This window comes from Chenopodium album, chromosome 18 (assembly GCF_948465745.1).
Source record: "Chenopodium album chromosome 18, dcCheAlbu1.1, whole genome shotgun sequence".
Lineage (NCBI taxonomy): Eukaryota > Viridiplantae > Streptophyta > Magnoliopsida > Caryophyllales > Amaranthaceae > Chenopodium > Chenopodium album.
This window is the reverse complement of record NC_137851.1, coordinates 711200-725361: the sequence shown is the minus strand read 5'-3', so window position 1 is coordinate 725361 and position 14162 is coordinate 711200. Positions and strand designations below refer to the sequence as shown.

At 41.8% G+C, this 14162-nt stretch overlaps 1 protein-coding gene across 1 annotated transcript; it reads right to left on the bottom strand.

The window, feature by feature from the left end:
• Positions 1-6289: 6289 nt before the first annotated feature.
• Positions 6290-11819, bottom strand: LOC145590643 (uncharacterized). Its single transcript, XM_081647063.1, has 6 exons — positions 11292-11819; positions 8555-10943; positions 8130-8368; positions 7035-8081; positions 6739-6923; positions 6290-6398 (listed from the first exon to the last, which is right to left on the bottom strand). The coding sequence occupies exons 1-6, from the start codon at positions 11817-11819 to the stop codon at positions 6290-6292; spliced, it is 4497 nt and encodes a 1498-aa protein (XP_081503189.1).
• Positions 11820-14162: the final 2343 nt, after the last annotated feature.

Below are 14162 nucleotides of genomic sequence, written 5' to 3'. Positions count from 1 at the left end.
CCATCGATTTTGAAACAAGATGGTGGAGATTGTACCATAAATGGTGGAAATCCTATCAGTCCAAATAATGCCCTAAGTTTCAATTATGCTTGGGACAAATCATTTGACTTCACCTTGAAGAGTGCTCAAATTGCTTGTTCTTAGAAAGAATAAGTTTGTTTTCAAAAAAAAAAAAAAAAAAGAAAGAATAAGTTTATATCGTGTATGTACACCTGAAAATGTAAAACGTACATTTGCATGATTTGAATAAATCATCACTGGTAATAAGGGTTATTGTGTTCTAATTAAATTAACAAGCAAGGGTAATTAAAGAAATATATATATGCTATGTCGTATTAACATTCGTAGTAGGCAATATGAATGATTATGGTTTGAGAGCAATATAAAAATACTCACTTATACACAAGTTTGATGACATTATGAATAATAAATTTAATATACTCGTAAGTCTGATCCAACAAAATTGAAATGACAAAACCTAAAGAATAACACCCAAAAAATCATTAAAAGTATATTTCTACATACTCGTTATTGAAACCTATGCTAGGAAATTGGTAATACATATAAATAAACCTATAATAAATTATCACCTAATTAATCAATAATAAACATACCTATTGTTTCTGTCTGATCCTGATTTCCCCAAGAATTCGGACCTGAGATCCTGATACTCCTATCGGCAAGCTGAGAACCTACACAATGAGAAGAAGTTAGCTAACCCCGGGGTGGTGCGGGGATAACCACTCCGATGATAAAGTCAGAAGGTGTTTAAGAGAAGAAGGTAAGTAAGAGAGAGAAAGTAGAGAGAGAGAGAGAGAGAGTAATTAATGCCCTCATTAATGAGGTTTTACCTACTATTTATAATGATCTACCTTGACAGGTGGCTCTCATCCATGCAGAGCCTTCTGTGCCAAGTGTCGAGTTTCTGCTGCCACGTGTTGAATTCTGATATATATTATAATATATCAGGTAGGATGTAGCCGACATGTCTTCTTTCTAGAACATATCGGCATCCTCTCATAACTGTTTAGAGCCTGGTCACGTGCCTTCACAAGATATCGGTCATACTCAGATATCATCCCATACAATTAGCCCCCCAAGTGAGGACGCATGATCATACATCATCGTTCTCAGTTAACACAGGCAACAAACTGAACTAAACAAACTTTGGGTTCCACTTCTCATTCTTCAAATTTCACCTTATGTTGGAAATTTCATGCGACAACATTTCTTGTACTCTGTCAAGCACTGTGCGTTAACAAAACTTTATTATTGACCTTACCGTTGCCGCAGTTCGTTATACTTGCTTGGCTTATACTCAGACACATTATCAGACGAAGCTTGAGAATATCTCAGAGACTCATGTTCACTATATTCTTTTAAGCTCTATATTCTTTTGCTGAGAAGATTTATTCTTATTCATTGTTTTTATTTCTATTTTGTTATTGTAAGAAGACAATCTTTGTACTATAATCCTGTACTGTATCCATTTGCATTATTATTGGCTTTTAACCGTTCTTCCCCCCCAGGTGACCTTGTATGCCGATAGCAGACAAGGTGTACTTGTTATAAAATACCTAGGAGCGAAAAACTCTGTTTCCCCCCCCCCCCAAGTGACCTTGTATGCTGATAGCAGACAAGGTCTACTTGTTATAAAATACCTGGGAGCGAAAAACTCTGTTTTCCCCCCCAAGTGACCTTGTATGCTGATAGCAGACAAGGTCTACTTGTTATAAAATACCTGGGAGCGAAAAACTCCGTTTTCCCCCCCAAGTGACCTTGTATGCCGATAGCAGACGAGGTCAACTTGTTATAAAACACTTGGGAGCGAAAAACTCCGTTTTCCTCCCCAGTTGACCTTGTATGCTGATAGCAAACAAGGTCTACTTGTTACAATGTGCACGTTATGGTAGTGTAACCCTTTTTTTTTTTTTTTTTTTTTTTTTTTTTTTGAGCGGGAAAATTTTACACGTGTCATAAATCCTGCCGCTGCTTTTTGAAACAACTTATCGATCGGGAACCGTCGGATCTCTGAACCGCCTTTCACTTCAACTGGCCATTCAGTTTCCCCCTTTTTAGATCAAAATAACGCCATTTTCCCTTTACTTTGCATTTTTTCTAAGTTTTCTCTCAAAAAGTTAAAATTTTTCGACCAGAGTTCCTACCTTTCTTCTCTTCTTTGTTTTCGGTCTGCGCACTTCAGTACTTCAGGCGTGCTCTCCTTCTTCATCGTTTCTTATCATTTAAAGACATTATAGCAGCGATTTTCATCGAAGGTATTGTCGTACCCTAACCCCTGACTTTGCATGCTGTTTTTATTTTCTTATATTTAATTAAATGTCTAAAGATAGTGTTGAAGAGAATTTTCCTAACCTTAGTACTGCTAGGCGTCGTTTAATTAGGCAGTCTTTAGGCAAAGAAACCGGTAGTAATCAGGGTAATTCATCCTCTCTTTCTGATAATATAGACTACCTGTTTGAGACGTTATCTTCTGAAGAAGAAAAACGCGCTTTTATGATACATAGGACCATTGCTCATCGTGAAAGTGCCTATCACCCTTCTAACCCTGACATCCCTGCTGATACTGAAGTTCTTGACGTTGAGCCTGTTAATGTCCGTTATCACTTACGCAGCTTTACTGGGAGACGGTATTTTAATCAATACGGCACTAACGTTGTCAATATAGGTATAAACACTATGCCAAGGGTAAAGAGTACCAGTTATCAGCCTCGAGCTGCTGCCCGTGAAGCCGCTGAGGCCGCCAAAGCAGCTAAGGAAGCTGAGGCCGCTAAGGCAGCAGAACCCAGCAAAAGACCTGGGCAAGGTCAGGTTGTAAGTTCTTCTGAAGAAGAACCAGTGGATGACATCCCTGCAAACCCTCTGGAAGGTCCGTCATCTCCAGTTCATGATTCAGCCGTCAACTCGGTTTTAAGAGATGACGAGACTCAAGAAGACAATATCAACAATGAGAGTAGGGAAGATATTGTCGATATGACGGCTGAGGTTATCCAGGAAGAAAATCTGGATGAGTTTTATAATTCCGAGACTGATAGAGCTGAGTTCCGACAACCCATGGTTCTTGCTAACGAGGGGAAAGTCGCGAAGGCAAAAATAAGTGAGGCCTTTAGGAAAACGGCAATTGAAAAAGACTATTGCCGTCGCGCAAAAAGGTTCTTTAACCTACCTGATGGGTATGAGTTATCTCTCCCTCCGTCTGGAGCTTCAGTGCTGGATTGCCCGGTTGGTTCTGTGGCCGTTTACTTGAAACATTTTGATTTTGGCCTCCGTTTTCCTCTACATCCTTTCGTTGCTAAAATTTTGAAGGCTTGGAATGTTTGTTTGGTTCAGTTAACTCCCCAAACAATCCGTGCCGTTATTGCTACGGTTTGGGTCATGCTGTATCGTAATTTCCCTCTAACCCTTAACGTATTTAGACGGCTAATTACCTTGAAGAGGGATGGTCAATCAGATGGGTGGTGGTCGTTATACACTCAACCCCATAAGTACACCGTTCATCCTAAACTATCCAGCTGCAAGGGTTGGAAAGATAGGTTTTTCTTTATGTCGGTCCCAGAGGACTTTCCTTTGAGGAGAACTTTTTTCAGGCCTCATCCCCATTTCGACTCAATCCCCGAGAGAGATCTCGGTAAACATGAAGAAAGGGCTGTCAATCACTTTGACATCTCTGAATTTGATGAAGGTGACGGCAAGGTCCGTCTAGTTCCTGCGGTGTGGGTGCCGAATGTGAGTTACATTCTGGGCAACGCACCGTTATCTCGTGTCGGTCTCTGTTGGACTGACCAACATGGTACAACTTATCTTTCTAAGTTTTATTATTATTATTTATTTATATTTTTTTTTACCTTGCTTCTGACGTTGTTTACTCGTAGCTTACTATTGTTTTCCTTACCCTTTGTTTTTTAGGTATCGACAAGTTGGACAACAAGTTGCTAGGATTATCAGCTGACGGAAAGAGAGTTCTCAGGCGTTGTCCTAAAGCTACCGCTTCTTACGACACCTTAGCTTCAATCTGCGGTCGTGCACCGGCTGTTAGTGCTAAGAGGAGAGCTGAATTAATGGATGACGACAACGCCAAGAAGAGAAAGCTGACATCTCTCGCCAATCGGCGTGGTGGAATTGTGATCTCCAGCCCTAGACAACCTGAAGGGCGTGGTGGGAAGAAGAAGGACCAATCGGAGTCCGAGAAGACTCCACCCACCAACAAAGCTAAGAGCCCTGAGGCCATTGTGAAGAAGGTTATTCAGGGTGTTGAGATCGAAGATCTCACCTCTGCCGAGTCCCCTCGTCAAGCTCAGGCAACCACCACAATCGCTCCTACTACAGCTGGGTCAGATTCCAGCATTCCGGCCCTGACTTATCGGTCCAACCAGTGGATAGAAAGGGTTTCTGGCCGGTTTCCAGATGAAGTTCTAAAAGGTTTCGCTGTTCCTGCCGGCCATTCTGGGGACCGTTGGCAGCCAAACATGGACGTTGGTCGAAATGAGTCAATGATTACCGACGATCCAATGCAGGGTGGGACACTTGGTTACCGGCTTCTGAGTAACCTTACCCTTCCAATGGACAGACCTGCTGGTCCAATCGGTCCTCTCGCCGCTGCTCATATGCACAACTTAATGAAGGTATGTTTACTCTACTACCTTTCCTTAACTGATCTGTTTTATTTTTTGTATACCACTATACGCTTTATACATTTTACTGCTTATTTCTTAGTTTTTGTTTATCTTTGTTCAAGAATATTTTTCCTGTTCACAGGCCGTTATGTCTGGTACGGAGCTTGTGGAGATGTACCGCTATTATCAAGAGAAGCACCATCAGGCCTCCTCCAGTCAGAACGCCATGCAAGAGATCATCAACAATGCTGAGAAGGCCTTGGACGATTTAAGGAAGATCAAAGAAAAAGATGACCAGGAGTTGTCGGAATTGAGGATGAAGGCTGAGAAGGTTGCTGGCTTGGAGTTGGAATTGCAGAGTCTGAAGACTCAGATTGCTGAAAAAGATAAAGCCATTGAGCGCCTTCCTTCAGTCGAGAAGGATCTCAGCGATGCCAGGGCTAAAGTAAAAAACCTTGAGGAGAAGGTTACGCAAATGGAAGCTGATAAGCCTGGGATTCGCCAGAGAGCTGTGGGCCGTTATTTAGCTTCAGATAAGTTCTGCTCCAAGCTCCAAGATCGTTTTGATGGAGGTTGGACTGCTGCCCAGAGATGTGTAGCTCAGGCTGCCGGTTGGAAGAAGGAAGACTGGGCAAAAGTTGAAAAAGTTTTCAATGAGGAAGCTTACAAGATCCCTTCCGGCTTTGAGACACAGCAGTTCTCTGAAGAGGACTTGTACAATTTGGTGCCCAGTGCTGATGACGGCCCCAAAGATCCCAACATTTTGGACTCCCCTGTGCCTGAGAATGCACAAGCCTGAAGGGGCGGGCAGTCATCACCGACATCTTCTTGTGGGTCTTGTATTATTGGGCCTTACCAGCTATAACTCTTTTTACTGTCTTTTGTATATGTTAACATTTATTTCGACAATGCTGTTTTATCGGCATATACCCCTTTTTTGTGGTGATGCCTGTCGATTGTCAACTTTATCTGTCATGCAAACTTATTTTTATTTTCATTATCTGCTAACTGTCTGCGAATTTTTACACCCCTTATCGTAACTGTGTTGTCCTTGTTTATCACTTTCTAATGCACTTGTTTTAACAATGTTACAATAACTATATTGCCTTGCTAGTTTCAACATATAAAAGACAATTTGCAATCGTCAACTTTTAGAAATCTCATAAAAAACACCAACTTTTGAAGATACCAGATTTCAAAACCTCAGCTTTGGAAGATATCAGATCGTTACCTGACTTTAAAAATAACATTAAAAATTACCAACGTATTATGGATATCACAAATCAGTAATGTACTATGGATATCACTAAACACCATATCATTCCTTATACCATATCATCCCTTACTCCCCCCAGTGTACGTAGTTTGTGTTAGAGCTATGTACACTGAGCAGTAACCGTTCGTTGGTGGTTCAGATTATAACATTGGTCACCTACTGCTTTGTTGTTTCAGCCAGTTAGGTACCCTCTCGGCGATCACTTTCTGAGTTATGCCTCATGTCGGCGTATACTCGAATTGATTTGGCCGGTATTATATTTTGAACCAGCAACCTCATGAGTTAATGCATACAACTGATCAGGTTGTAGAACTATTAACTTCATGGAAGCGGTTTTGAGCTGTCCGTCCCATTTAACGATGTTCTGTTAAATGGAGGATGCCTATTTCAATGCACATTGTCTGAATACTTCTTCATTCATCACTGATATCCTTCTTGATATCAGCTTCACATAAAATTTGTACATTACACGTAGTACTTCTTCAATACAGCTGAGTTCCATACATTTTTAGAGGTGTCCCATCCAAAGTTTCCAGGTAAAACGACCCTTGGATGACGACATCTCTAATCCGATAGGGCCCCTCCCAGCTTGCAGTTAGCTTCCCATCTTCATTTTCCTTACCAGTTGCTGCTGTTCTTCGTAATACCAGATCTCCTACACTTAACGGCCGATGGGATACTCTTCTGTTGTAGGCTCTTGACATTCTTTTTTTAAATACAGCTGACTTAACTGCTGCTTTTTCTCTTAGCTCTGGCAAGAAATCTAATTGTTGTCGTAGGAGTAAATCATTTTGGTCTTCACAGTAATGCTGAATCCGAAATGTCGGCAACCCGACTTCTGCTGGTATGACTGCCTCTGTTCCAAAAACTAGAGTATAAGGTGATTCACCTGTGGCTTCTCTTACTGTTGTCCTGTTTGCCCACAATATCTCTGGTATCAAATCTGCCCACAAGCCCTTTGCATCTTCGATCTTCTTCGTAATTGCTGTCACGATTTGCTTATTTGCTGCTTCTGCCTGGCCGTTAGACTGTGGATGGCATACTGCTGCATAAGCAAATTTCACCTTGTACATCATTAGGAGATCTTTGACTGGCTTACAGTCAAATTGGGTTCCATGATAAAAAACCATCGCCATTGGCAACCCAAATCTTGTGAAGATGTTTTTCCATATAAACTTTTTTACTTCAGATGCTGTTATCTTCGCTACCGGTTCTGCTTCAATCCACTTTGTGAAGTAGTCAATTCCTACTATCAGAAATTTTCTTCCACCTGTGGCCGATGGGAACGGGCCTACTATATCCATTCCCCATTGGGCGAAAGGGATTGGATTTAATATCGGAGTCAGGTCATTTGGGGGCAAGTTGATAACTGGGGCAAACTTTTGACACTTCTCGCATTTTTTAACGTAAGCCATTGCGTCTGCATTCATTGTCGGCCAGTAGTACCCTCTTCTCATTGCTTCTCTGGACAAGGCTCTTGCTCCGAGATGGTTACCACAGCTTCCCTCATGCAATTCTTCTATCAATCTTGTTGACTCAAAATCCGTTATACATCTTTGCAATGGTAGTGAAAACCCTCTTTTGTATAACTGGCCTTGATACATAACGAACCATACACTATCCCTCCGCAATCTTTTCAGCTCCCCTTTATCTGTCGGCCCTACACCATGAACGATGTATGCTAGTATTTTATCGTACCATTGATTCCTCAGATCAACACATAAAACCTCTGCCGACATCTCATCTATGCTTTTCTGCTTTAAAACCTCCACCATAACTGTTCTTTCCAAGTCGTTAAAACTTGAACTTGCTAATTTTGCCAGCGCATCTGCTTGAGAATTTTTCAATCTCGGAACTAATTTTATCTCAAAGTATTGCAACTGAGCTGCTAACTGCTTCATCTTCTCCAAATATTTCACCATTGCCGGCTCTCGGGTCTCATACTCCCCACTAAATTGACTTGATACCAGCTGAGAATCAGTTGTCAGAACTAGCCGTTTTGCTTCTGCTGCTATTGACAACTGCATTCCGGCCACCGCGGCTTCGTACTCGGCTTCATTATTTGTTGCCTTGAACTTAAACTTCATGGCATATTCAAACATTTTCCCATCTGGAGCCGTTATCACAATTCCAGCCCCTGCTCCCGTTGCTGTAGCTGATCCATCAACTGATACCTGCCATGTTCCCAGTTCTTCCTCTTCATCGGTGTATGTGGTTTCAACAATAAAATCAGACAACGCTTGAGCCTTAATTGATGTTCTTGGCTTGTAGCTTATCTCATATTCCGACAACTCAACTGCCCATGCCAGTAATCTGCCAGATGTATCCATTTTACGCAATGATTTCTCTAAGGGATGATTGGTGAGCACCTCTATTGGATGTGCATCAAAGTAAGACCTCAACTTCCTGGCTGCCACTATTACTGCTAACGCCATTTTCTCTATCACTGGATATCTACGCTCTGCCGCATTCAAAACATGGCTGACAAAGTATATCGGTTGTTGCTGCTTCTTCCTTTCTACTAACAAAACGGCTGCTACCGTTTTTGGCGATGCCGAGATGTATAACTGCAACACTTCTCCCTTCTCGGGCCTGGCAATTGTGGGAAGAGATCTAAGATGATTCCTTACTACTTCTAGGGCATCACTTTGTTCTTTTCCCCACTCAAATGCCTTGTTCTTTCTCAGTACCATAAAAAACGGAAGTGCCTTATCAGCTGACTTGCTGGTAAATCTGGTTAACCCTGCCATCCTGCCAGTCAACCTCTGTATATCACGAATGGTTTTTGGTTGTTTCATCTGAAGTACCGCATTCACCTTATCCGGATTCGCATCTATTCCCCGTTCACTGACCATGAAGCCTAGAAACTTCCCTGATCTAACCCCAAAAACACACTTCTCCGGATTTAACTTCATCTGATATTTCCTTAAAGTCTCAAATGTTTCTCTCAGATCTGCTATATGGTTTCCTTTTTCCTTACTCTTCACTATCGTATCATCCACATACACCTCAACATTCCGTCCCTTCTGCTTCTCAAAAATATTGTCTACCAATTTTTGATAGGTTGCTCCTACATTTTTCAACCCAAACGGCATTGCCTTATAACAATATACACCACCATCTGTTATAAAAGTCGTTTTATTCCTGTCAGCTTTATGCATGCTGACTTGATGATATCCTGAAAACGCATCCAGAAAACTAAGCATGGCATGACCAGAGGTTGAGTCTACTAGCCTGTCTATCCGGGGTAGTGGGTAGCAATCCTTAGGGCAAGCCTTATTCAGATCTGTGAAATCCACACATATTCGCCACTTCCCTGTCGGCTTTCTCACCATTACTACATTCGCCAACCACTCTGGATATGTGCAAGGCTCAATGAACCCTACTACTAAGAGCTTATTTACCTCAGCCTGAATTGCTTCTATTTTCTCAGTTGAGAAATTGCGCTTCTTTTGCCTTATCGGCCTGAACTTTCTGTCCACATTCAACTTATGCTCCATTACTTCTGGATGTATTCCCGGCATCTCACTGGCCGAGAACGCAAAGACGTCGGCGTTCTCACGCAACAAGCTTATCAGGTTACACCTAGTATCCACATCCATATCAGCCCCAACCTTCACTGTTCTACTTGGGTCGCCTGGTTGCAGTTCAACTTGGACGGTTTCTCCCCCCGGTAACGGCCTTGGTGTTTCCTCAGGTCTTGCATCAAAGTTTTTCATGGTTAAATCCTGAGTTGTCGGCTCACCTTCCCTTTTTGGATTACATGGTACCGTAGCATTACCAACCGGATTCTTCAAAGCTGTCACATAACAGGCTTTTGACATGACCTGACCCCCATACACCTTCTCTACAGCACCCAAATTCGACACATAGGCTATTGCCAGATGGTAAGTTGACACAATAGCTTGCATGTCATGTATTATCGGTCTACCGATGATTGCGTTGTAAGCCGACTTAACATCCACCACCAGAAACTCTGCCATCAGATCTCTTGCCTGTAGCCCATCACCCATCCTTACCGGCAACACAATACTCCCTTCTGGCCTTACAGTCGACCCATTAAACCCGATCACAGGATACGATACCGGCTTCAAGTATTGTCTTCCTATATTCATCTCATTGAAAGCTTGCATAAACAACACATTTGCTGAACTACCTCCATCTACCAACACTCTTTTGATGTCAGCCCCATTTATCTTGGTTATCAGGACTAACGGATCGTCGTGCGGGAACACTACACCTCGTGCATCTTCTTCCGTGAACACGACTTGGGGTATTGACGCCGGCCGAGGACGGTTATCTACGTCCAAAGCACAAACTAGATGACGGTGCTCCGCCAAATGCTTCTTTGCCCCACTAACTGTCCCTCCATGAATCGGTCCTCCCGTTATCACATCTACCCTTCCAGTAGATAACGGTGGTATTCCTGCATCCCCCTGTCGGACTATTCTTCCTTGCGTCCTTTCGGGCCTTGCTTCCATCTGTTGCCTCTCAGCTGCTTGTGCCGGTTGCTGATTCCTGCTCGCATTCAACCTGTATTGTGTTAAGTGCCCTTTTCTGATCAATTCCTCAATGTTGTCCTTCAACTGTGTACACTCCTCCGTATAATGTCCCACATCCCTATGGAACATACAATACTTCTTCACATCCCTTGGCCTTGTCTTCATGGGAACCGGCCTTGACCAATCTTCTCTATTCTGGTTTACTGAGTAGATTGCTGCCCTTGGTGTATTCAGGGGAGTGTAGGTGCTATATCTCATTGGCAGCCTTGTCGGTCTGGTATCTTGCCGGCTTCCTCCTCCCCTTCCTGGGGCTGGAGCTCTCGGCCTACTTCCTGCAGACGATGTCCCTTCATACTGACTTTGCCCCTTTTCGGCAACGACATGTCTGCTACTTGTCTTCATTAACTCTTCACTCTTTATGTAATCATGAGCTTTGCTAAACGCTGCTGCCAATGTCGGTAAGCTTTTCCTTGTAAGATACCTTTTAAAATCAGAATCAACCAATCCATTCATTAAAGCCATCACAGCTATTTCCTGTTGCAATTTTGGAATGGTGTTTGCCTCATTGTTAAATCGCCTGATATAATCCCTCAAAGATTCATCCGGTTTCTGCTCCACAGCCATCAATTCTCCAGAGGTTCTCTGCCTCATACTGTTACTGACATATTGACCCACAAACATCTCAGTCAATCTTTCAAAGCTATTTACTGACCCAACTTCAAGGTTGTTAAACCAATCGGCTGCAGCCCCAATCATGGTTGTCGGAAAGACTTTACACCAGACTGCGTCCGAGTTAGTGTACAGCATCATGTGCCCCTCATAGGACGTTATGAATCTTGCCGGATCCCCTCTTCCATCATACCTACAAGTCGGCATTTTCACCTTTTCCATTGGCTGATCCAAGATGTGCTGGGCAAATGGGGATGCCCTAAACTGCACCACTGTGCGCATTGCTTGCCCCTCTACCTGCGAACTTCTCTGCTGCTGAGTTCTGGTACTCACAACGTGACTTGAGGATTGTTCAACCCGTCGTGATGTTGTATGCGACCTTTTCGGCGACTCATGTCGGGGTCTCCTTGACGAGTTCTCCAACTGATTGTGTTGTTCTTCCTGGTGACGGTGCGATGCTCCTCTATCGGCCTGAGCAGCCTCTCTTTCAGCCCGTGCCGCCTCAGCCTCTCTTTCAGCCCGTGCCGCCTCAGCCTCTTTTCTCTTCCTACTCATTGCACTCATCACCCTTGCGGCCGTTTCCAACTCATCTGGAGTGAATGCCGCCATAGGATCCTCTACCTCCCCTCCTTCTGCAGGGAGAGTTATCGGCACGTGAAACTGATTACCCTCTAGGGTATGGGTTTCATCTACTACTTCCACCTGGGGTTGTTCTACTGGTATTCCATTATTTCCGGCCATGGTTATCGTTGTTATATGTATGTTTTGTGTGAGGTTCTTAGGCGATAGAAGTGATCAACTTTCCCCTCCTTCTAGCGCCAAATTGCTTCTGTCTGATCCTGATTTCCCCAAGAATTCGGACCTGAGATCCTGATACTCCTATCGGCAAGCTGAGAACCTACACAATGAGAAGAAGTTAGCTAACCCTGGGGTGGTCCGGGGATAACCACTCCGATGATAAAGTCAGAAGGTGTTTAAGAGAAGAAGGTAAGTAAGAGAGAGAAAGTAGAGAGAGAGAGAGAGAGTAATTAATGCCCTCATTAATGAGGTTTTACCTACTATTTATAATGATCTACCTTGACAGGTGGCTCTCATCCATGCAAAGCCTTCTGTGCCAAGTGTCGAGCTTCTGCTGCCACGTGTTGAATTCTGATATATATTATAATATATCAGGTAGGATGTAGCCGACATGTCTTCTTTCTGGAACATATCGGCATCCTCTCATAACTGTTTAGAGCCTGGTCACGTGCCTTCACAAAATATCGGTCATACTCAGATATCATCCCATACACCTATGCTAGGAAATTGGTAATACATATAAATAAACCTATAATAAATTATCACCTAATTAATCAATAATAAACATCTACTAAGCTACTCGATCTACAATAAGGACAAGAATGATTCTTCGGAAGCCAATTAAATAAACATTCTCTATGAAATAAATGTTTACAACGAATCATCTTTATGATTTCCTCTTCACTTGACATCTTCTCAAAGCAAATCGAGCACATACTATCTTCTCTTAATTCCTCTTCTTTTGCTAATAATCTCACTAGTGTTGGTTTAATCTTTGATAAGCTCTTCAATAATGTTGTATGATCTTGCACAACCTTCTTAGCGCGTTTGGATGCTCGTCTCCCATCCTTATTAGAACAACTATTCTCGTCTTCTATTAGAATCCAAATCTTTAAAATATCAAGAACATGATCGAATTCTTCTAAATTGTTATCATCAACCTCCTCTACATCCGAACATGTGCACATTATGTTACCATCACCCTCATTACAAGGTTGTTCTTCAATAAAGGTGTAATTAATATCTATATTCACGGGTTGTGTCCGAACACCATCACTAGTAGGTTGTATTAACAGCCGGGGTGGTGCAACCCTAAAAGGTGTAACAAACGGCTCGAATAATGGAAGGTATTGAGTAGGGCTATCAACCAAGCTTTCCAACACCAGAGGACTAATCACTTCATGTTGTTGTGCCTCTTCAACCGAAACGTCTTGCAAAAGCCAGCCATGATTAGTATCTATATTATTGTCATCTTGTTCAACTTGTATAAAAGGTTCAACCATACGATAAAGATCATTAAGAACAACCTCCTTATGATTATTATTAATAGCCTCATCTTCGATTTGCTCGTCACCATCATCATCAATGTCAAGATCCGCGACAAAAACAAGCCTAGGACGACGAGGATTAGTCCTCAAAGGGTGAAATCTATAACAACTCATCATATAATCGGCAATTTGTTCAGCAAGTAATTTAGTTGTCTTAGGGTCAAAGACATAAGCCTTGCTAATTATTTGTTTAGCTAAATTGAGTAAATTATCCTTAAAAAGATAACAAAGCTTAAAATTAACGGTTATAGGAGAAACTTCATGGTACATTGATAATTTATGTATGAGATTCGCGGTGAAGTTGAAGGCGAACAAACCTTCATCATGCCTAACAGCTTTGTGCTTCATAGTAGCGACGTCGTTCCATTGAAAGAGCCTTAGATTTATGAGCTTTGTTTGTGGGAATAAACTTGATGACATGTTCATGTTTATTATAGTTTGTGTCTTTTTTTTCCTGCGCAAAATTAGGAGTTAAGAAAGATATAAGAGAGATCAATTATATTGTGGGAATTTTATAGGATAGACATGAATATATATAGAGTAGAGGCTAGCTAGAAAAGATAAGTACGTACTCCTTATGTTTTATCACTTTTCTTGTTCAATAAGACTCCGTGTTGATGTCGTGCTGTCTTCTTTCCTTTTTAAAAAGGATATTCTAGAATCTAGATTTCTTTCTTTTTTTGTGTGAAAATATAATCTAAATTTTCAAAATACGAATTTAGATTTATATGGAGTTTTTTTATTTTTTTATTTTTTTGATGAGTATATGGAATTATGGAGAATATTTGAGACACTGAAAATATGTTACTCTAAGGAGATAATATTAGATATATTGTGATAAATATTTGGAGCATTCTTACCTTATTCAATTCTATCCTCTAAGCCACGACTTCAAAATTATATCAAAATCTCTGATATTCTATCATACATATATATTATCACCTAGTACATGTATGGT

What these genes read in the sequence shown, in the direction of transcription:
- LOC145590643 (XM_081647063.1), bottom strand. Translation starts at nt 11,819, where the DNA reads ATGGCCGGAAATAATGGAATACCAGTAGAACAACCCCAGGTGGAAGTA. An exon ending in TGGATCAGCCAATGGAAAAG is followed by an intron (nt 10,944 to 11,291) that starts GTGAAAATGCCG and finishes AAATTGCAACAG; the next exon opens with GAAATAGCTGTGATGGCTTT. An exon ending in GTCATACCAGCAGAAGTCGG is followed by an intron (nt 6,399 to 6,738) that starts GTTGCCGACATT and finishes TATGGAACTCAG; the next exon opens with CTGTATTGAAGAAGTACTAC.